This window comes from Muscardinus avellanarius, assembly GCF_963383645.1.
Source record: "Muscardinus avellanarius genome assembly, chromosome: 2".
In the NCBI taxonomy this organism is placed as follows: Eukaryota; Metazoa; Chordata; class Mammalia; order Rodentia; family Gliridae; genus Muscardinus; species Muscardinus avellanarius.
This window is the reverse complement of record NC_137787.1, coordinates 172,769,030-172,792,334: the sequence shown is the minus strand read 5'-3', so window position 1 is coordinate 172,792,334 and position 23,305 is coordinate 172,769,030. Positions and strand designations below refer to the sequence as shown.

At 39.0% G+C, this 23,305-nt stretch overlaps 1 protein-coding gene across 1 annotated transcript in view; it reads left to right on the top strand.

The window, feature by feature from the left end:
- Window positions 1–5,963: 5,963 nt before the first annotated feature.
- OBI1 (ORC ubiquitin ligase 1) overlaps window positions 5,964–23,305 on the top strand; it is a gene marked incomplete at its 3' end in the record, with an annotated part of 35,903 nt that continues 18,561 nt past the window's right edge. The window contains exons 1-4 of the mRNA XM_080689850.1: window positions 5,964–6,068; window positions 15,901–16,036; window positions 17,970–18,061; window positions 21,218–21,466. Of these exons, the coding sequence (XP_080545976.1) occupies window positions 5,997–6,068; window positions 15,901–16,036; window positions 17,970–18,061; window positions 21,218–21,466 (549 nt within the window). The 5' untranslated portion in view covers window positions 5,964–5,996. The remainder of the gene's footprint in view (window positions 6,069–15,900; window positions 16,037–17,969; window positions 18,062–21,217; window positions 21,467–23,305) is intronic.

The following is a 23,305-nucleotide window of genomic DNA, read 5'->3' as shown; positions in this document are numbered from 1 at the left end:
GACAAGACTCAAGCACTGAATGCCTTTGTGGGAGGGGAACCTTCACATAGAATGCAATTATTTGTAGAGCTTCATAAATAGGAAGAAAAAATATTAGTTTTATTTAAAGATGCCTGGCTTTGGGTTTCTATGCGGGAGCATCACCTTAGAAATTTTGCTCACACCTAAAATGAGAGCAAAAAGGAAATAAATGTGCTTCAAAGGGCAACATAAAGTCAGAAGCAGTCGGACTCTCAGAGCTGGGCTCCCCTTCCTGCTACTTTGCCAAGTCCTATACAACCTCTCCACCTTGGTGGCTCTTATTACAATATTCCTGACGGTGATATTTCCTTCATTTATTCCCTAGCATTCCACAAACATTTGTGAAGCAACACTTAGCCTTAGGTGGAACTAAAATATTCTCTTTTAAATGACCTAATTTGAAACAATCTCCCAATTTGCAACATTTTAAAATATTTAAAACTATAACTTGCTGCATCACAATGGCCAGGGGCGAACCAACAAGAGCATCCAGAAAAGGAATTACTACAGAGATAGAATAGAATAGTTGGACTCAGTTATTCCATTTATAAAGTGGCTCATTAATAGGAGAGTGGCTGGCACATCATTGTTAGTCAATAAAATATTTGTTGAATGAATAAATGAAGGCAGAGATCTTGTTTGTTTGATTCACAGCTGTACACTCAGCCCTTAGACCAGTGTCTGGCACATAAAAAATATGTAAAGATTGGTGGCACGGAAAAAATAAATAACCAAATTACATGTATTTACTCGGCATTCACTCTTTTGTAATTACGTTTGAACTCAATGTGCAGGTTCAGTATTAAAACCTCTACTACTGCTTGCAAGGCCAGCTTTAGTTCCAAGCTTGTGCATAGAATGTAAGCTCCAGGAGACAGAACTCTGAGTGAATTGTTCTTTAATGTGTTTTTTTTTAAAGACATTAAATGAATGAATGCAGTTTGGCAATGAAAGTACACAGCATGTATCAGTCTAGTCTAGAAATAAGAAACAAAACCCACTGCGCAAGAGAAACCCAAGTTCCTCAGCTTACAGTAACAAAAATCTTTCCTGCCACCATCCTGAGACAGTTTATCTTGGAATTTCCAGCCTATGAGAAGATGGTACCATGCTTGACGTCCGTGCAACTGGGCCAGCACCTCTAGTTAATTTTTAATACAATCTTTATGAGTTTTCTCAGTTTTAACCACAATCCAGGTGGAGATGTATAAATTTAAAACAAACAAAAATTGTCTTTCAGGTATGAAAAATAAATGTAGTCTGAAATCAATATTTATGAAGTTGCGATTAATTGACTGATGACCAAATGATTACAAAACGTCTGTCTGAAACATCTACTCAAATTTATTAGCTTTGACCAAAAAAAAATTAAAAAACAATCTGAACTGGGTCAATGAACGAATAATGCATTCCTAATCAATTTTTAATAGCACTTAAGATTTTATATTTTTTTAACTTGCTTTTAAATAATTTATCATTAAAATGAATCTGATTTAAACAAGGGGTAAAAGGTGTTCCATAGCTATTTGATGGTTTTCTTAGCAAAGAAATTCAATTATGACTGACTTTTTATTACTGAACTATGTTATTAATAATAATACATCTTGCACTTACAGGAAGGCATTGGGCCAACAATCTCAGAGAATCCATCAAGTGTGATCTAGGATTTAGTTCCAATTATATGATTATCTGGTGGCTTCCCTTATCTAGCCCTCAATTTCCTCACCTGTGAAAGGAAAGGCCTTCATTACGTGCCCTAGAAGCCTTGCTAGTTCTAAGAGTTTGTAATTCTATGGGTTTAGGAGACCTTAGCCTTTTCCCAGTGTCATGTATAACTGAACTCCTTGTACTGCCGCTTCTGTTAAGGCTACTAAGAAGGTGAAATAGAAATTAAGCAGAAAGTCAATGAGCCATGTAATCCTTGTTTTCCTTTTAGAGTCATGACAGCCTCATTAAACGATTTGGGCCAAATGATATCTATTTAGAACATAATTTGTAAAAAAAAAAAAAAAAAAAAAAAACTAAGAGAAATGCCCCTCACAGAGTGGAGAGAAAAAGAGATGATAAGTCTTGACCTAAACCATTTGCATTATTAAAAGCAACGCTTAAAAAATGGCCTAAAATCAATCTGGACCTAAAGAGAGACTTAATCAACCTATATTGCTAACAGTAGTGTGTGTGTGTGTGTGTGTGTGTGTGTGTGTGTGTGTGTGTGCGCGCGTGTGCGCACGCACTTCTATATGAACAGCAATGAATGAATAAGGCAGTATGCTGTGGTATGATTCTATTTGTACTGGGATTACAAGCATAGGCCACCATACCTGGCCTCTTTCTTTTTCTTTCTTTCCTTCTTTCCTTCTTTTTCTTTATTGTGGCACTGGGGATTTAATTCATGGGCATTCTACCTCTCAGCTACACTCAGCCCTGTTTTATTTTTTATCTTAAAACAAGGTCTCACTAAGTTGCTGCACTGGCCACAAACCTGCAATCTTCCAGTTTTAGTCTCCCAAGTACTGGGATTAAGGGTAGCGCCACCACTCCCAGTTTGTATTATTTTCATAATTCTCAAAAAGCAATGTTTCCATTTTGAGGTAAAGAAACAAGTAAGAACACTGTTTAAAATAAAACAGCTGGACCAGGGAAGCAGCACATACCAGGCCTGCTGACATCGATCTCCACTGCCTCAAAAACAGCGTTCTATAAAGCCAGAAAATACTATCAACAGAGGAATAAAATGATAGGTACCAGAAGTAGGGAAAAGAACATTAGGAGATGGATCAGAGAGCAAAAAAGAAGCCTGCCCACCTTGTGGCGGCGGGTGCCGCAGCGATGCCATCTTTCCTCACTGCATCCAACTCCAGAGACGAACAGTAAAATATCCAAGGACCTGAAGTGAGCAGCAGCAGGTCATTGGGGTTGTAAGCCATCAGTTCTTCCTGCACAAACACCGGTTACAACTTCTACCAGTGACAGCCGAGCTCACCATGCTCTCCAGGGATCCAGAGCAGAGCTCAACACCAAAAAAGAAATTCACCTGCCTTACGGCTGCAGGCACCACAACACCATTTTGCCCCATGGCACCTGGATGATCAGGAAAACATCCAAGGACCTGAAGTAAGCAGCTGTAGACCATTGGAATTGTATATCATCAGTTCCTCCTGCGCAAACATCGGCTACAGATTGCAGCAGCAGGGGCCGAACTCACCACTCCCTCTAGAAAACTTAACCAAGGAGGTAAAAGACCTCTACAAAGAAAATTATAAAACATTGAAAAAAGAAATAAAAAAAACTTAGAAAATGAAAAGATCTTCCATGTTCATGGATAGGCAGAATAAATATTATCAAAATGGCCATACTTTCAAAAGTGATCTACAGGAGGATCGTGGTTCCTGGACAGCCTCAACTACTTAGTGAGGCCCTTTGCAACTCAGTGAGACCCTGTTTCAAAATAAAGAATAGCCGGGCGTGGTGGCGCAAGCTTGTAATCCCCACACTTGGGAGGTGGAGACAGGAAGATCGCGAAGGTTCGAAGCCAGCCGTGCTGGCTTAAGAGACCCTGTTTCCAAATAAAAATGTAAAAAATAGGTCTGGGAGTGTAGCCCGGAGGTAAAAGGGCTTCCAGGAACCCCAGTACCACACACAAAAATAAATAAATAAATAAATAAATAAATAAATAAATTTGAAAATTTTAAAAAAGAATAAAAAATAGGGCTGGGTAGTAGCTTGGAGGTAGAATGCCCCTGGGTTCTATCCTAAGTACTGCAAGAAGGAGAAGGAGAAGACCGCAACGACGGAGACGAAGATGAAGACAAAGATGAAGAGAAGGAAGGAAGGAACTTGCCTGGTAAGCAATGGAAACATCTTTCTTAAAGAAAAGAAAGTGCCTTCAAGCTGAGTGTGGTGGCACACACCTATAACCCCAGTACCTGGGAGGCTGAGATGGGAGCATAGCAGATTTGAAGCCAATTTCAGCCACTTAGCAAGATCCTCTACAACTTAGCCAGACCCCATTTCAAAATACAAAGCAAAAAGGGCTGAAGGTACAGCTCAGAGGTAGAATGCCCCTGGATTCAATTTGAAGGAAAGAGAGGAGAGAAAGAAAGGAAGGGAAGGAGGAAGGATGGATGGAAGGGAGAGAGGGTGGGTCAATATGTCTTTCTGATGCAAGCTTGCAGGCATTTGGATGTCTGAGGCAGAATATTTTCAGTTCTATACCTCATTGGGAGGATGCAGAAAGAGACCCTGAAATATCCAGTTAACTACAAGACTGGGCAAAGTAGAACTCTAAGATAGGAAAAAGATGAAGCAGGACAGTGAGTAGTAGTTACTTGGAGCTTTCTCATTCTAAAGCCTGGGCTTCACAGCCAGGAATACGAAAGATGCTTTAGCAAAACATGAGAATTCTGGACCTCATGTAACTATGACTTTTTCTTCAAATAACCAGGGCATCACCCAACTGGATGACTTATGCCAGGCACTCTGAAAAAGTAGCAATTAAACACAGAATCGGTATGACTATTTTGCCCAGATCTGCAGTTCCAAGCATGAGATAGATTTCACTTTCTGGTAAATAAAGGTACTGAGCTGTTTGGAAGAATTCTCACTACCACCTGTAAGCTAATTTTGAACTGAATTTGGATTTCTTCAAGGAAACTACTAGCTGTTCCCATAGCATTACTGCATGGTTCTTTCACAAAAATGATAGCCTATATTGCCCTCATTTAAAACACACACACACACACACACACACACACACACACACACACACACACACACATACACCACTTGCTAGGTAAGATGCTAAGAGGCAGAGATTAAATTAGTTGCCATAAGACCTAGATCCAAGAAGTTGTTTAAGGCAAGGATTTTTCTACTCTAACTGTCCAGATCCAGAAACCACAAGGCTTCTTCTTGCCATTACACTGCCTGCCCCCATCTTCCTCCCCCACACCGAAATATTCATAAAAGTTGTTCTCTTAGTATCGTTTATAAATTACCCAACTCAGATATTTGTTCACATAATCTATGAACATCAGCTGTTTCCCACTTAAGCAAATTACAGTTAAATTGCATTTATGTTTCATCTAAAGTTTATATTTTTCTTTATCACTGTTAGGAAATACTAATATATAACCTCACAAATTCTCCTCAGGAGTTCAACAATGCAACGATACCTTTCCATTCCAACCAGGCACTTAAAATGAAGGTGTTAAAATACATTGTGCAGGTGGATGGCTCATAGTATTTGCAGCTGTCCTGCTTTGGAGTGAGAATCCAAGTCCTGTCTAGAATCCTTGTCTTCCTTGGGTGGAAACCACAGCAGGCCAACAGCGAGTCTTATCTGAAGGGCAGCTGAGATTAAATGTATCCAGATTTCTTCTGGAGACTTAAGATAAGGAGAAAAATCACAGGTTTTTAAGCGAATTATCTTGCCCCCTGGAAGCACATTGCATCATTTAAGAATGGAAAGGGTGCTGAGACAGATGCAAAGTTGTTTCAAATTTTAAAAAGAAAATAAATTCTTTTTGAAAATTAAAATGCATAGCTAACTCCTTTCCCCTTCAGGTCTTGACTATGCTCTGCGTTTCCTGCGTGGAGTTACTTTAATCTTTAAGTGAAAAACTCCACCCATGCCCCTTCCAACACTCGGGGAGAAAACCCTGGGGCTTTAAAATCACGATCTTTATCTCTCTCCACTATCACAATGTCCCTCATGACTGTCGTAAGCCGCCTTCCTTCTCGTGCTCAAGAATCCTGCAGCTCCTGGACAGGGGAAAGTTTTCTTTTTTCCTTTCCTTTCTCCTCCCCATCCTGAAGCCGGGGCGAGCCGGGCGGCGCCTGCAGGGCTTCGCGTTTCCTCTGGGCGGCGTGCGCGGTCCCTGCCGGGCCTCCGTAGCCGGCCTGGCGCGTCCGCTCTCGGAGCGCGGAGCCGCAGTCGGCGGGACTTCCGTGTTGGCGGGATTCTGAACGCTGCCATGGCTCAGACCGTGCAGAACGTTACATTGTCTCTCACTCTGCCCATCACGTGCCACATTTGCTTGGGGAAGGTAATGGGCGATGGCAGGCACGCTTCGAGGCCGGGCCGAGCTAGTTGAGCCCGCCGGGGCGGGGCGGGGGCCGGGATGCGGCGCCCATCCCTGCTGGGGAAGGCGCACCCGCGCTCCCCTGCGGCGGGGAGGCCGCGGCGCCCGGGGACGGAGGGCGCGGGCCGTGATTAATGGGTTCCTCCCGGCGCCTTCCGCAGGAGAGTGGCGGCGAGGCGGTCTGCCACCGCCCGCGGCCTCCCTGGCCGGCGCCGGCCTGCTCCAGGCCCGGCGATGTGCAGCCCCCGAAAGCACGTTTCCTCCGAGCCTCGCCCCAAGTTCCCGAGCCCCGGCGCCACCAGGGCTCCCTGCCCGGGCCTGCGGTGCTAACTGGGGGGCTTTGCATTTTCAGATCCTTTGCTTTCAACCTGGCCTTGAGGATGGCCTGTGCTGTGGGTTCAGCATTTGAAAAGTAAACATTTCATGCCTCTGGGTGGTGTTTAGAATAAAAGGAATGGTCTTTAACTTCCACGGAAGGATCAGCCGTGAGATAGAATTCTGTGTGTCTCTTTCTTGATTCTGGGTATTCTCTCCCACTCTCTCTCCAGGATGCAGGAGATACCTAATGTGTGTGTGAAAGCCCAGAGAGAAAGTAGTTCCGAATTAGAAGCGAGTTGTGAATGTGTTCTCAGGCATTTCGTTCTCCTTTTCTTCCCGTTTGTGCTTGGTTCGATTTTTTTTTTTTTAAAGAGCTTCTGTACAGCGTGGATTAAAAAGGGTGGAGATACTGGCACGGTCAAATTATTTTCTACCCTATGTTGCTTATGATGTTTGTTGTAGTGCTTCTTGGTGTGTCCCCTGCCCCATGGTGGGCTGAAACTACAGCAGCAGGTTTGGAATTGAGGTTGGGAACTTCACAGAGCAAAGATTGGTGCCAGCCAATAGGATCTTAAGTTGGGGAGGGGGGCAGTGTGAATTAACCGACAAGAAGTAGGAGGAAGTCAGTATTGGAGCAGCAGATAACTCATGATACTAGCCAGAATGAAATGCCAGCCAATAACAAATGTGCTGTGAGAGCACAGAGCACTGATGGATTCTGACTGGAGAGAGAGATCAAGTATGGCCTCTTCGGGGGTGGCATTTTAGCTGGTATTGCTACCACTGCCTACTTGCATGGCTGGTGGAGGAGGAAGTTATGTTTCTTCTTGCTTCAATATTATACATTGGCTTCTGACAAATTTCCCAGATGGTGTGTGTTAAATTCTGGGTCAGTTTCCTCCAACAGTAGCCTGTTAAAACTAATGAAAAAATATCCTAGGGTTTTTTTTTTTTATCATTGTTGTATATCTAGTTCCCATTAGTTAGATGTCTTTTACAGCTTAAGCTGGGCGTGGTGACACAAGCTTGTAATCCCGGGACTTGGGAGGCTGAGACAGGAGGATACTGCAAATCCGAAGCCAGCCTCAGCTACTTAGTGAGGCTCTCAGCAACTTAAGTGAGACCCTATTTCCAAATAAAATATAAGAATAGGCCTGGCAGTAGAGCCTGGAGGTAGAAAGCCCCTGGGTTCCATTCCCAGTACAGAAAAAGAGAGAGAGACAAAGTTTTGCCTCTTTAATTTACCCAGCCTAAAATGTATTTTGATTACTTCTCACACTATGCTATGAGATAAATAGGGTTGGTTTTTCTTGTTTTTTTTTTTTTTTAAATAAGAAAACTAAGGCTAGTTTGTGGTGATGGAAATCTGTCCTTAGTGTATGCAGACTACTCACAGAAACACTCTAGGTCATTCATGCCAACACTTGTGTTAGGTTCCCCACCTCTGTTACTTTTATTCTAAAGTAAAAATCCAGATAATAAAGACCTGAAGGTTAACATTTTGTAAACAGGCATTTTTTCTATTAGGAAGGCAGAAGGATGTGACTGAGGACCTGATTTCCTCCTTCAGATTATTTGGGTTCTAGGTTCTGCACTTACACTAGATGACTTTATAGAAGTTGTGTAACCTTTCTAGGCCTCAGTTTTCTTATCTGTAAAATGGAATTGTAATAGTGTCAACTTCCATCCTTGTGATTTGGAGAGGATTAAATGAATCCTATGCAATGTTTAACATAAAATCTGGCACGTAGTGATATTCATTTACTGTTAGCCTTTACTATAAGCAATGGCACATGCTCTCAAACTGAGGAAACCAACCTTTTTCAGTAACCATTTCTTCCAGTTGCTTTGTGAGGCCTGTGCTTCTGGAAATTGCCATAGACATACAGGGGTTTAAACTGTTTCCATATGACTGTTGCCCTTTCAAATCCAATCTGCTGTGCTATTCACCCTCCTACACATACTATATTGTGGGGTACCAGATACATGATTAAAAGTATTTTTCATTTGGAAAGGAATTAAGTTTATTTTGCGTGGTATTGGGAATGGAACCCAGGGGCTTTCTACCTCCAGGCTACACTCTCAGACCTATTTTTATATTTGGAAACAGGGTCTCACTAAGTTACTGAAAGTCTCACCAAGTAGCTGAGGCTGGCTTTGAACCTACATGATCCTCCTGTCTCAGCCTCCCAAGTACTGGAATTACAAGTGTGTGCCACTACACCTGGTTCAGGAATTCAGTTTTATGTACCTCCATAGTACTAAGATTTCTGCTAAATATTAGGGGAAGCCTTTTGGCTGAAACAACAAGAAATGAAACAAAAACTTTCTTATAGGGTAGGGTTGCCTTCCTCTCAAAATGTCCAATAATCACATGGACTTTTTTTTGTTAGAAATAATATCAGAATTATTCCTTTTTTCTGGAAGGACTGCCTGCTTTGCTTTTTACCCATATTGTTGACTTAAATCCTGAAAAGACAGGAGTAGGGAAAAAGCTTAAGTCCTCACTTTGGACTGAAAAAATTCATCAGTCAGTGTTCATGGTGGGGGGTGGGGTTGAGTTGACTGGTAGCAACTCATCTACCTCAGTACTTGAGCCCGAGTTTGAGTCCTGATTAACTCACAGGTCCCAAGAGCGGGTTGATGAGCCTGATATGTTATTGTCACAAATAATTTGCCATATGGAGTACAAGTTCTGCATTTTTCTCTCTCTTCCAAATTAATTTTGAAGAATATAGTCACTTAACAATTTTTACATACTTAGAAAAAAAATAACATATAATAACTAACATATTTACTTTATAAATGGATTCCAGTTTATATATAAAGCATTTTTGTTTTTGATGAATGTAGAAGAGGAAAGAAGGTAGGCAGGAATAGGGTCCCAAACCAATAGGTGACTTATTAAGTGACTTAGTTCATATTTTTAAAGTTCTAGATTATAAATTCTGGCCCAGAGCCAGAAATTTCTTAAAATATAGCAAGAGCAATACATTAACTTATTTTGAAAAGTTTCCAAATTCTCAAGGTTGAAGTAGTGGGGCCCCTACTACAATTATTTTTGTTCCACAGCCTTATTCCTGGGGAAAAATTTTTTTTGACAGGGTACAAAAAAGAATAACATTCTTTCCGGAGGCAGAGTTGGCTCTTGTCTCTAGCAAGGTTGCCAGAGGGGCAGAGGAGTTCATGTTAAGTGTGATTTCCAGACTTGTTGGTAAAGCCGGTCCATAGTTTCTTCACCCCCATCACCTCCATCAGTGCCCAGGCTCTTGTCTTTTTAGATATATGTTCTCTATTTCTTATTCCCAGATTATTCCTGATAAACCCTGCCTCAGGGAAGAAAGTACTGTTTGAAGTTGAAAGGGCACTTGCTTTTACCAACCTATGTCATTATTTCTTTGAATCTCAGTTTATACCATTGAAATTTTATTTAATATTACCACTTCCATTAACGTGTTTGGAAGATTCATCTGAATATCCTAATCCATTGGCCCTCAGGGGTTGAACTAGGACCCACCCGCCTTTGGCCTGGACATCTGCCAATGTCTAGAGCCATTTCTGATTGTCCCCAGGGGGTGCTACTGGTGTCTTGTTGGTGAAGTTCAGGGATGCTACTAACTGTATTTTACAATGCACAGGACAGCCCTTTACAACAAAAAATTCTTAAGTACAAAGTGTTGGTAGTGCCCAAGATGAGAAGCTCTGTCCTAAACCAATGTATAACTCCTACTAGGTAAGTCTAGGATTCTATGAATATTAGTGAACAGCAACTTTAAGTTTGACTCTCCAAGTACATTTGTTGTTTTGGGTTTGGGTTATTATCTTAGGACTGAAAAATCTTCAGATAAAAGAAATAAAATCTGATGACCAAGTTTTTAATAGTTAATAGAGAGGCTTTACAGAGAAATTAGCATTTAATTTGCATTTTAAAAGGTAGGAGGGATTTTATTTTGTTGAGGATGGATAGGCCAGCAGGCTATACCAAACTAAGAACTCTATAAATAGGGAACCCCCACTGTCCATTGTGTGTGTGTGTGTGTGTGTGTGTGTGCGCGCGCGCGTGCGCACGTGCATTTTACAAGTAATTGCATCTTACAGTTATAATTGGCCACGTTTTTCGTTCTTGTCTCTTAGTGGTACATAAATATTGGTGAATCTGGCTTCTTATATTTGATATAATAATACGATATAGTGACGAGATAAATGTGAAGATAGGTAAGAGAAGTGAGACAACTTTGTTTTAGCCTAGGCAAAGAGGTGGTAGCCAGGTGTGGTGGCGCACACTTGTAATCCCAGGATTTGGAAGGCTGAGACCAGAGGATCGTGGTTCATGGCCAGCCTCAGCTACCTAGTGAGGCCCTTTGCAACTCAGACCCTGTTTCTAAAGAATAAAAAATATGGCTGGGGATTTAGCTTATTAAAAAAAAAAAAAGAAAGAAAAAGAGGGAGATGGTGATGCTGGGTGTGGTGTCAGTGGCAAAAGCCTGTAATCAGAATACTTGGGAAGACAGACAGAAGGATCACAGATTCAAGGCCAGCCTCAGCAAATTCCGAGGCTCTCTGCAGCTTAGTTTGACCCTATCTCAAAATTTAAAAAAAAAATAAAATAAGGAAATATCTCAGATAGAATGCCTCTGGATTAAATCCTCAGTACTACTGAGAGAGAGACAGAGACAGAGAGAGAGGGGGTCATTGACTTAGAAAGGAGTCAGGAAGAAGAATGAGTGTATGGAGGATGCTAGCTTGATTTGGGCCATGTAATAGTAGTAGGAAGCTATAGGATCCTCATGAATCTGGCTCTTGGGATATAGTAATACTATTGTTACTTTGTGTGTATGAGAGATTGCTTTGTAAAGTGTTTGTGCTAACATCCATTATTTAATTTTAAATAATACCTAACTGAAATGGGACAAGGTTAATCCCTAATTTTCAGAGGCAGGAATTTATGCTCCTGGTAACTTAAGGGCATACCAAAGATCATACAGCTCAGTAAATGGTAGAAGTAGAGTTGTGTCCAGTTTTTCTGTTGAAGCCTAAGCTCTGCCTCTTACTAACGTAAAGTTAACAAGACTCAAGAGTTGTCAGCATAGAACAGATACTAATGACACACATGAGATCAAGAGGATTCATAGAACATATTAGCTACAGTGGCCCAGGACAAAATGTTAGCAAAAGCAGTTGTGCCACTCCCAGTATTTTCATTGGATGCATCTTACTCTCTGATCCTGTTTGCACTGTACTTGCTTTTCAGCGCTATTCTGTCCCTTATTGAGAGACCTATCCTTTGTTGTGTGTGGGGGGGTACTGGGGTGTGGAGCCCAGGGGCTTTTCTACCTCCGGGCTACACCCCCAGCCCTATTTTATAATTTATTTGGAAACAGGGTCTGACTAAGTTGCTGAGAGCCTCACCAAGTAGCTGAGGCTGGCTTCGAACCTGCGTGATCCTCCTGTCTCAGCCTCCCAAGCGCGGGGATTACAAGCATCGCCTGGTGGAGAGGCCCATCCTTTCTCACTTTACACTATTATCTTTATCACTTGAGCACTTATCTCCTTAAGTCCTGGTGGGTCACATTATCATTAGTCCCTTTTCTCTCCCTTTTCCCTTCACAAAACAGCACCTTTAGGTAAACCAGACTACTTTCCTATTTCATGCCTGAACCTGGACAGCTGAATATTGGTAAGAAAAACATCTATGTTAAATTACATTCAGAACCAAATAACTCAAATAGGAACTCAGCAATATAGAGCAGTACTGCTCCATGTCCCTTATATACTGACTTTTTCACTTTCCAAAATAACTGCTTTGTTGTCTTTTTCTCAAATCTATATCCTACCTTCTCATTTTCACCTGATAACCTTACCTCACATTTAATAACAAAAATGTAAGTAACTGACAGTTGAAACATGAATTCCCTCATCTTTCCCATCAGCCGATCTTCAGCCCCTTACTGTTTTCACACCCCTGCTTTTCCTCAGTCTACTCTTGTATCAGACCAAATCTCCTTTTGTGCTTTGGATCCCATTTCCCTTTTGACTTCTTAGGAATTTTGCTATTAAACTGAGCTTCTTAATTAGGGGCATAAGGGCTTCTAGGAATTTTGCAGGGATATTAGAAGGGGGCCAGGGCAGCAGAAAAATATGAAAGTATTTATGTCATGACATAAAGATGAAATTAAAACATGCATGAACATATTATAATCTGGACTTTGGGGAATTTTTAAGAAAGAAACAGAACCTGCAGAAAGAAATAGTGCCTGCTGCTTGAGACTGATCAGGACGTATCTCACATTTGTTCCTGGCTGCTGGTGGAAGTACCTTAGAAAAAGAGTTTGAGACACTGTGCTTCCTGGTGTTTGCTTCCTGGTGTTTTATTTTTCTGTTGTTTTTAAAGGAATCTTGTCAGACCATTTGTTTTTGTTTTGTTTTGTGGTTTTGTTTTTTGGTGGTACTGGGGTTCCTGGAAGCCCTTTTACCTCCGGGCTACACTCCCAGACCTATTTTTTACATTTTTATTTGGAAACAGGGTCTCTTAAGCCAGCACGGCTGGCTTCGAACCTGCGCGATCCTCCTGTCTCTGCCTCCCAAGCGCAGGGATTACAAGTGTGCACCACCACGCCCGGCTCTTGTCAAACCATTTGAACTGAATAAATTAGAATTAGTATTTTCCAAAAGAAAGACTTTCCCTCAGTTATCTTCTCTGTTAAGTTTTCTTAGATTAGGCCGGGCGTGGTGGTGCACGCTTGTAATCCCCGTGCTTGGGAGGCAGAGACAAGAGGATCGCGCAGGTTCGAAGCTAGCCGCGCGCGCTGGCTTAGGAGACCCTGTTTCCAAATAAAAATGTAAAAATAGGTCTGGGAGTGTAGCCCGGAGGTAGAAGGGCTTCCAGGAACCCCAGTACCACAAAAAAAAAAAAGTTTTCTTAGATTAGTGTTAATAATCAAGGTAGTATCAATTGGAAAGTCAGATTAAAAGTAGAGACTTCTTTGCAGTGGGGACTGTGATTACTAGCTTGTTAGGAATACCCATGCATCTGTGATTTCTTGGAGGCTAGGAACCCCTTTCAAATTAATGAATACACATAGTATTCTAGGGCAGACATAGAATAGCACAAGCATTTTCTTGGAGGAAAGTAGTTTGTGGTAGCAGTCTTTTCATCTCCCTCTAATTCTGCTTTCCTTGATCTTTTAGTCAAGTCCCTAGTGCAAAAGTGCTCTACACTGGTATTATTATTAGAAAAGGAAAACATTAAAATTGGCTATTAAGTACTTTGAATGCTGTAGTGGAAATATCACGTACTTCAAGTGAAAGCCTAAGTGTTTCTGTGCTGGTTTTGTTTTTATTGTTATTTATGCCATTTGAAAAGTATTAAGTCATTCTCTTCTGTAAAGTTCCCCAACTAATATAATATTAAATATTATCTTGATAGTGATTAATTCATTCAGCAAACCTTTGTTGAGTACCTACTAATGACCAAGCTTAATGTCTAGTGTAGGCACAGAGATTTAGTAATGAATGAGAATAGGAAAGAATAATCTGAGATGGGTTAAAATTTACAAAGTTTATTTTATTTGAGCAAAAAAAAAGGTTCTAGAATGAAACAACATTCTGGGTTTAAGAAGGTTCAAAGTTCCCTGCTCCACTCCATGATTAGGGTGTATTCATGGCCAGAGAAATGGAAATGACATAAAAAACTAATTGGTAACAGTCAGCATTTGCCATATATGGGTATGGTGTAATGAGGAATTTGACATATGTGGATGACAGACTGTGTTAGACAAAAGTTTGACTACTGTGATTGGTTGAGACTCTGCTGTCTGTTATAAGAATAAAGTCTACTTTTCTCTCTTTTTCCTGATAAAATAACTGTAGTCAAAACAGTCCAGTATATCCGGGCAGGGTAACGCACACTTGTAATCCCAGTACTTGGGAGGCTGAGACAGAAAGATCTTGGGTTTTGAGCCAGCCTCAGCTATTTAATGAAGCCCTCCAGAACTTAGTGAGACCTTGTTTCAAAATAAAGAATAAAAAATAGGGCTGGGGTTGAAGCTCCAAGGTAGAATGTCTCTGGTTTCGATCTCTGGTACCTAAAAAAATTATAATCCAGCATGCAGTATGTCATTTCATACATTGGCTTCTTTATTTTGAATGTATAATTATCCTACGTGGAGACAAATATAAATATGAAAGCCCTTCATAAAATATGACTGTATAAATGTAGATGTTATTTGTCTTGTGTAAGTAGAGTCAGGATTTGTATATTTTGTATATATTAACTTTTTTGTCGCCATTGTTATTTAGAGTATAAACCACTTGATATTTGGGGGGCATATGTCTTTTGGATTGTTTTAGCTTTCATGACTCTTTGGTTTGAGGGAATTTCTAATAAGATATTCTCTTGGTTAATCTTGTGTTGCATAACCAAATACCTAATGCTGGATAATGTATAAAGAAAATAAGTTTATTTGGCACACAGTTCTGGTGATTGGAAAGTCTAAATAGCATGGCACCAGTGAGGGCCCCTGGTTTGTATAACAGCATAGAAGATGATACCATATGATGGCAGCATATACAGGAGAGGGAGAGAAAGAAGGAAAAGACGGAAAGAGAGACAAGAAGCGAAAGACCAGAGAGAGGCTTGCAATTTTATATCAACCAGCTCTCCTGAGGACTAATCACTTTTGCAAGCTCTAACTCCTAATCACCTCACTTAAAGCCCTCACCACTCCAATCCATGATATTGGAGAATTATGCCTCAAAATTAGTTTTGGCAAGGACAAATCACATTCAAACTATAGCAGCTATGAATATTTAAGGGATAGTTACTGTTATTCTATAATATTGTGTATTGAGAAAGGGATTCAAGTATTAGATGGATGATTGGGCAAATGATCTTTAAAGAATCTTCTAATCCATAGAATTCCAGAATTCTAAATAATATAAGTTGAGGGGAAAATGTCCCAGCCTTAAAGGAAAAAACATTTTCTTGCCGGGCGTGGTGGCGCATGCTTATAATCCCCATGCTTGGGAGGCTGAGACAGGAGGATCGCACAGGTTCGAAGCCAGCCTCAGCTACTTAGTGAGGCTCTCAGCAACTTAGTGAGACCCTGTTTCCAAATAAAGTATAAATAGGTCTGGGAGTATAGCCCGGGGGTAGAAAGCCTCTGGGTTCCACCCCCAGTACCACCAAAAAAAAAAATTTCTTTAGTAATGATGAATATGGTTAAGTATAGATAAAGCATTTCACAATATGTCAAAGTTTCAGTCCCCATGACCACCTCAGCTAGCATCTCTGCTGTACATACATGAGAACCAGTGTGGTTAAGAGAAGCAGCATTTTTAAGTCCTAGATATTCCCTCATCCATGGTAAACACCTACTCTCCTATACTACAGAAGCAATTTGCTTACTCTACACTAACCCATTGGGGATCTAGTTATGACTGTTGCCTTGGACTAAAAGTAATGTTTCTTTTTTCAAAGGTACGTCAGCCTGTCATATGCATCAACAACCATGTGTTTTGTTCTGTTTGTATTGATTTGTGGTTGAAGAATAATAGCCAGTGTCCAGCTTGCAGAGTCCCCATCACTCCTGAAAATCCTTGCAAGGAAATTATCGGTAAGGGCATACTTTATATACACAGAATAGATTTGGAGCAATTTCCAAGAATATAGTCTATATTATATTTTATATTTTGGGGAAAACTGATAATAGTATTCAGTGATGGTATTTGGGCAACATCATATTGGATGACTAGTAATTTGAATAATGTATGTATAGAGCAACGAGGTACAAAAGCACATGGAACTCACATTCCAGTAGAAACTACGCATGTGGACCAAAATATCAGTGGTTTAAAGCAGCAGATGGTAAGCAAAAAAAAAAGGGGGGGGGAGCAAAAGCCCACAGAGTTTAGGCAGGAAAGCTAGAACCATTGAGAAAGATTTCAGGAGAAGGTAGTCTTTAAGCTGGGTGTTTAAGAATGTGTGAAATTTCAACCAGTAAAGATTAAAGTGGACATTTTATACGATGAGATATGCAGTGAAAGATTTTTTGGAAATGATCAGTATTCTAGTTTGGATGACAGCCAAATCAGCAACTTGTTCAAATGGAAGGAAAAACAGAAGGGGCATGATGATATTGAACATGGGAGTAATGTGGTCTGAGCGGTCTTAGTACTGCTACTTGGGTTTTGATGTATGGGTTGGACTACAGGATAGAGACAGAATATGGGTAGGTCAGATATGAGGCTTTAACGTGAAGGAGAATAGGAGTCTGTATTAAGGATTTTTAAAAGATCAATGTAATACAAATGCAGGTGCAAAGATGTTAAAACAAATTTAAAGGTCATTGAAAAAGAAACATGTAAAGTATCTTTTAAGTGGGCTTTTTTTCTACTCAACAAATGTTATTGTTTTAGATTGTAAAAATTAAAACATTTTTATTTATTTTTGCTTTAGAAAACATTAAAGTGAATCTATAATTAGTCATGCATAGAGAACACCTTTTAGAAAACTTAAGTCTTTGTAATAATACCAAGGAAAATTGACTCGAATAAGATTTTTACAATAGAAGTGAGAAGGAAGATAAATACTAAAGAGCAAAAGAACTAGTAGGACCTTGGAAATAAAAGACCTGAAGGAAGAATCAAAGTTGGCTCCAAGATTTCTATCTTGGTGCGTGGTTGAAGTCTGGGAGAGGACTAATTTTCTACTATCTTGCATCCTACACGGTTAAACCTCTCCAAACTTCACCAAGGATCTGGGCTTTTCTTGTAGAATATGAGTTTTGATAATTAAAATAATGTGAAGTTTTTTTCCCCTCAGTTTTTTCTTACCTTCTTTCTATTGACTTCATTTGTTCATATCTCAATGATATTTTATGATTCCTTCAAGTAAAATAATTTCTTCATCCTTGCATTTGGATAGAATGTCCTAAAAAAGAACATTTGTAAAAGGGATTTGTTATCATGATTCAAAGAAGGTAACTAGCATTAGTGAAGAGCTTTCTGAAAGAATTTGTCTTGAGTGTTTGTCTATCAAGTTAGAGCATTCAGTTAATGCTGTGACTTATAGCTTGCTGTGACTAGATTGTTAGAATCAATCGGTAAAAATGCACGTTAATCTTTTCAGTTGTTTTTACCAGTAACCAGGAATGTTTGGATACTTTGGTTATATTTTTATATAGTCTTGGTTAAATATAAATATAATAATTGGTTTTTTAATAGTTGTCTAGCTCTGATATTTGCAATAGTCAAGATATGATCATGAATAACATATAATCCTTTCCCACATTTTCTTTAATAAGATACGTAGGTAAGTAAGCACAATATGATATTTTCCTGAAAGAATTTTTTATGTCATTATTTGATACTTATTTTTTCTAAGGATTAGGATAGAGAAAAAGCTTAGAGGGCAGCCCCAAGTATGTATGAGAGGGAAAGAATAGATATTAAGCTGGTAAACTATGTGAAACACTAAGAAAAGGGTTCATTTTTCTTATGCCCATATTAGAACAACAACAAAAAGGATTTTTATTTATTTTCCTATAGGAGGAACAAGTGAAAGTGAACCTATGCTAAGCCACACGGTCAGGAAGCACCTTCGGAAAACGAGACTTGAGTTACTTCATAAAGAGTATGAGGTAAATACTAAAGTTTAAAATTATGTCAGCAGTGTATTTGAGGTAAAGTTGAACTACCTCAGTGCCTAGATATCGTAGAACAAATATCCAATGAAATCTTCCTTTGAATGCCAGTTAAAAACTACATTATTTGACAGATTCTTTTTCTTTTCTATTTTAGAGGAAAGGTATTTGGTTTTGGTTTTGGTTTTGTTTAATTTAAGTACCAAGGAAAGGAAAAGTAAGATTCCATGGCAAAGGAATGGATGAAAGCATCTCCATTTTTATTCTTTACTTTAAAATTCATACCTCCATAGACATGGCATTTTGTATTTGCTCCCTTAAGAAATTAGAAGAAAAAGAAACCCTCTTGTGAAAGTCAGCTGTCTCCTCAGTTATTATTTGTTTCTGCCTATAAGTTCACTGATGATTATAAGCCTCACCAATTCTGGTAAAGTTAAAAATACCTTATGTCAACTATTAGTCCCAAGTTTTAGTATGAAACTTGCTATTTTCTAATTCCTGTCTAAAGGTGAATGAGCAGGTTGATTTGCCACAATAATGGTATTTTTCCAAATAAATGTATTACTAACTGAATACTTATAAATATAGATATTAATAGTAGGCGTTTGAATAGCAGGCGTTAAGTTACCATTTTAAAAAGTTGACTAAGGGGGTCATATTATTAACCTCTTATTTGGTACACTGATAGTACATCTGTCTCCATATATGTGTTTTTCACATATATTAATATAAAAATACCTATATTTGTATTTCTTTATTCATTAACATACTGATTTTAACAAAGTAGTTTATCTTATAATGTTATTTAACCTGAAATACATTATAATTTAAAATAGAGTACTGTGATAATTCTAAAGTGTATTCTTGCATATTTAATATTTGTCATACTTAGATACTAATCAGATAAACCATTTGAAAGATCACTGGTTAAGATCTTTACCAGCTACTCCTCTGATAGAGGACTAATATCTAGAATATACAAATAACTTAAAAGACTACACTAGCTGGGCGTGGTGGCACACGCTTGTAATCCCTGTGCTTGGGTGATAGAGACAGGAGGATCGCGCAGATTTGAAGCCAGCCACGCTGACTTAAGAGACCCTGTTTCCAAATAAAAATATAAAAAATAGGTCTGGGAGTGTAGTCTGGAGGTAGAAGGGCTTCCAGGAACCCCAGTACCACACACACAAAAAAAGACTACACTAGAAAAACAAATAACCCAATCAAGAAATGGGCAACTGAATTCAGTAGATACTTCCCAAAAGAAGAGATACAAATGGCCAGTAGATCATTAAAAAAAAGTTCAATATCATTAGCAATCAAGGAGATGCAAATCAAAACTATACTGAGATTCCATCTAATATCAATCAGAATAGCAATCATCAAGAAATCAAATGACAGTAAATGTTGGCGAGGATGTAGGAAAATAGGTACTCTTCTACACTGTTGTTGGGATTGCAAACTAGTTCGGCTGCTGTAGAAATCAGTGTGGAGATTTGTTAGAAAATTGAGAATGTATCTACCATATGATCTGGCTATATCACTCCTGGGTATCTTCCCAAAGAGGTTGAAATCAGAGAACTATAGTAATATATGCGTCCCCATGTTCATAGCAGACAATTCATAATAACCAAATGATGGAACCAACCTAGGTGTCCATCAACAGATGACTGGATTAAAAAGTTATGGGAAATACACATAATGGAATTCTACTTAGTAATAAAGAAGAACAGAATTTTTCCTTTGCAAGAAGATGGAAAGACTTGGAGAACATTATATTAAGTGAGATTAGCCAGTTAAAGAAAGTGAAGGGTCGTATGTTTTCTCTGATATGTACAGGATAGGGAGTAATTGGGATACAAGAAGGACTCCAGATAATGGAGGAGGGACCTCATTGGATCCAGGGAGGAGATCTAAAGATAGAGGAGGAGGAGAATGAAGTTCATTAATAGAAATACTATCATTCCTATGTGTATACATGTGAATATACCAATGTCAGTCTCAGTACTCTGTATTGGGAGGGATGGAAATGGAAAAGCCGGGGGTCAGGGACAAAGTGCTGTATGCATGTATGTCATTGTTAGTGTGATTTACATTATAATGTAAGACTATAATGCGCCAATTAAAGCACATACAGTTAAAAAAACAAAGAAAGATTACTGGATCACTGGTTGTCTTAGTCTGTTTCTCCTGCTATAACAGAATACCAAAGACTGAGTCACTTAACGGTGAGCACAGATGTATTTGGCTTGTGGCTCGGAGGCTGGGAAGTCCAGGAGATGGCACCAGCATCTGGTTAGGGCCTTGATACGGGATCATCTCATGGTGGGAAATAGAAGTGGCAAGAGGGAAAGGTGCTTGAATTTATCCTTTTTATCAGGGACCTTCTCCCTCGATAACTACTCACTCCTACAATAATAGTATTATTCTATTATTCTTTGTAGCCTAATCATCTTTTCACAGTCCCACCTTTTAATACTGTAACAATGGCAATTAAATTTGAACAAGAGTTGGGAGGGGACATTCAAACTATTGCAGTGGCTATATGGAGCTTACTGGAGTTTATTTCCTGAGAGAATTTTTAACATTAGTTTAAGGTGACATATCTTTTATAGGTGAATAAGTGACATCACGAATAAGAGTTCTAACTCCAGTGTTCAGCGATTGCAGTTAAGAAAACAAGTAGTTCTAGAGTGGGAAAACTAATACTTGGCAGTAATCATAGTAGTAATTGAAGAACCAGAATCCAGAAAGGTTAAAGTTAGTTACAGGTATTATTCTGAAATGAAAAGAGCGAGGATATATGACTTCACTCTTTCTGCAAATACAGAAGCCAAAGTGTAAATATCAAACAAAACTATTCAATCACCTTGATCAGCGCTGTATTTTTAATTAGCTTCAGTAAAGCAATTAAATATGAGCCAAAACTGCAACTTTCATTGAATTAAAAATGCAAGTAGCATAAATGTCAATATTTATTAAAATCAGGGTATATCTTTAGACTTTCAACTGCTTGGAACTTTTTCCTTACAATGCTATTATGATATGCTAAGAATCTATGTAGCTACAGAAATTTAAGTATAAAATTCTAAAATTGGATTTGGTTTAGTATATGTATGTGTCTTTATTAATGACTATGTGATACTTTTTCAGGATGAAATAGATTGTTTGCAGAAAGAGGTAGAGGAGCTTAAAAGTAAAAATCTCAGCTTGGAGTCACAGATCAAGACTATTCTGGATCCTTTACCCTTGATGCAGGGCAACCAAAATGAAGACAAACATACAGTTGCAGATATTCCAAGTAAAATTGACCCAGAAACTGTAGCAGAATGGAAGAAAAAACTCAGAACAGCTAATGAAATCTATGAAAAAGTAAAAGATGATGTGGATAAGTTAAAAGAGGTGAGTTGTGGTTTTTGAAAATTCTTTTATGGTTGTTTTTAAAATGCGATTATATTTTAAACACCTTGAGAAGTATAAATTGCTGTATTACCTTGACTCATTGGGTGATTTGTGAGAAAACAAAATCCCTGGATGAGCATTTATGTGCAGTAGGAAAACTTTTTCTCATTAAATATCATTAGCTGCCAAGAAATATCAGGTGGTTCCATTTGTGACCATAATTGGAGACTATAGCACTTCTATGTGAAACTGCATCTTCTAGAAGAGTAACATCAATTTTAAGGATGTATTTCTATTACCCCCTCTTTGTGGTTTGCTTTTTTTTTTTTTAATGCTATGTCAGTGACTGCCATATGCACATAAAAACAAACACATACCATTTCCCACCCTATAAAAGGAAAGGTTTTGACCATCTCTTTCTAGCATTACAGTTCTCTGATTTTTTAAGATTGTAAATAGACATAATGACTAATTCTAAGAGAGTAGCTGCTTTAGACTACCACATGCAGAAGAATATTGTAGTATATGATGCTGGTTTCCCCCAGCCCCCAGTCATTCTTCCATCTCTCCAGCAAGATAAGTATAGCATAGGTCTAAAGGGCAAACTTTAGGATTTTTCAGTCTAGGAAGGGAGGTAAGATCCATTTCGTTCATATTATTGGTAATAGGTGCTTTAGTGCTTTCTTGACCAAAGACCAGCCTTTAGCTTGACTTAAGGATTTTTGGCATGGAGTCTGGTTTTGGTGGGTGGAAATGGCCTACAGTCACCCATTCAACTCATCTGCATTCCCTTAAGACAGGATTCTTGTGCTGAATTACTAAATCCTGCCCCCTTAAGCCATTAATGGGCTCCATATAATATTTTAAAGAAGTAACCAGTGTAATATATTGGCCCTTATATTCTTGGTGAGGTTAAAGTAGCAGAGAAGCATCTACAACTTCGTGTATGCCATCTTTCATATACAATATAAATGTTGTTTGAGCTCAGAAAAGATAGAAATGGGAAGAAGAAGAAAACTTAGTCCTTTCAGAGAAAAACCCAACTACAGATGACACACCTAGTTTGTTGCAGTGTGTGGAAATGGATGTCTTCTTTGTGTGCAGGTGACTATTTAGTCTGCCTTTTTATTCCTGTGACCAGAATACCCACCATAAACAAGGTGGAGGAGGAAAGGTTTATTTGGCTTTGTTTCAGAGGTGCAGTCCAGGGTTGGCAGATTCCAAGGCAGATACTGTGGCAGCACAGCATGGCAGAGGAAAGCTGAGTTCAACTCATTGGTGGCCAGACCTCTTCTAGTCGCGCCCACCTTTGAGCTCTACTGCACTGGAACCAAGCTTTAAACTTCCATGCTCCTCTTGGGCCATTAGTGAACTCAGAATAGTTTTCTTCATAGTTATTAAACTTTTGCAATAAATGCCTCTTAGAACATGAAACTCTGTGTGAAAACTACTCTGGGCTCATAAGGATAGTATAGAGAATATATATTTTAAATATATATGAATCACAGTTTTTCTCTGCTCTTTTAATGGTCATGTGTTAAATTCAATAACCACAGCTGTCCTTAGATTCCACAATTACTTCGGATATTTAATAAACCCATTCTGGATGCCTAGTGATGGTGTTAAGCAATATGCCAAACAGCAGAACAAAATGAATAAGAATACATGGACTGTAGAGACAATACTCAGATGTGAAGTACAAAATAATTAATGTAAATCACATAGAGGAATATAAAATATTCAAAATAAAGTACTACTTGGCATGAGCAAAATGAACTTTTTTTCTCATATTTCCTGGACTAGGTAAGCCTTGAACCCACAGGCTGGTGTCACTCCCAG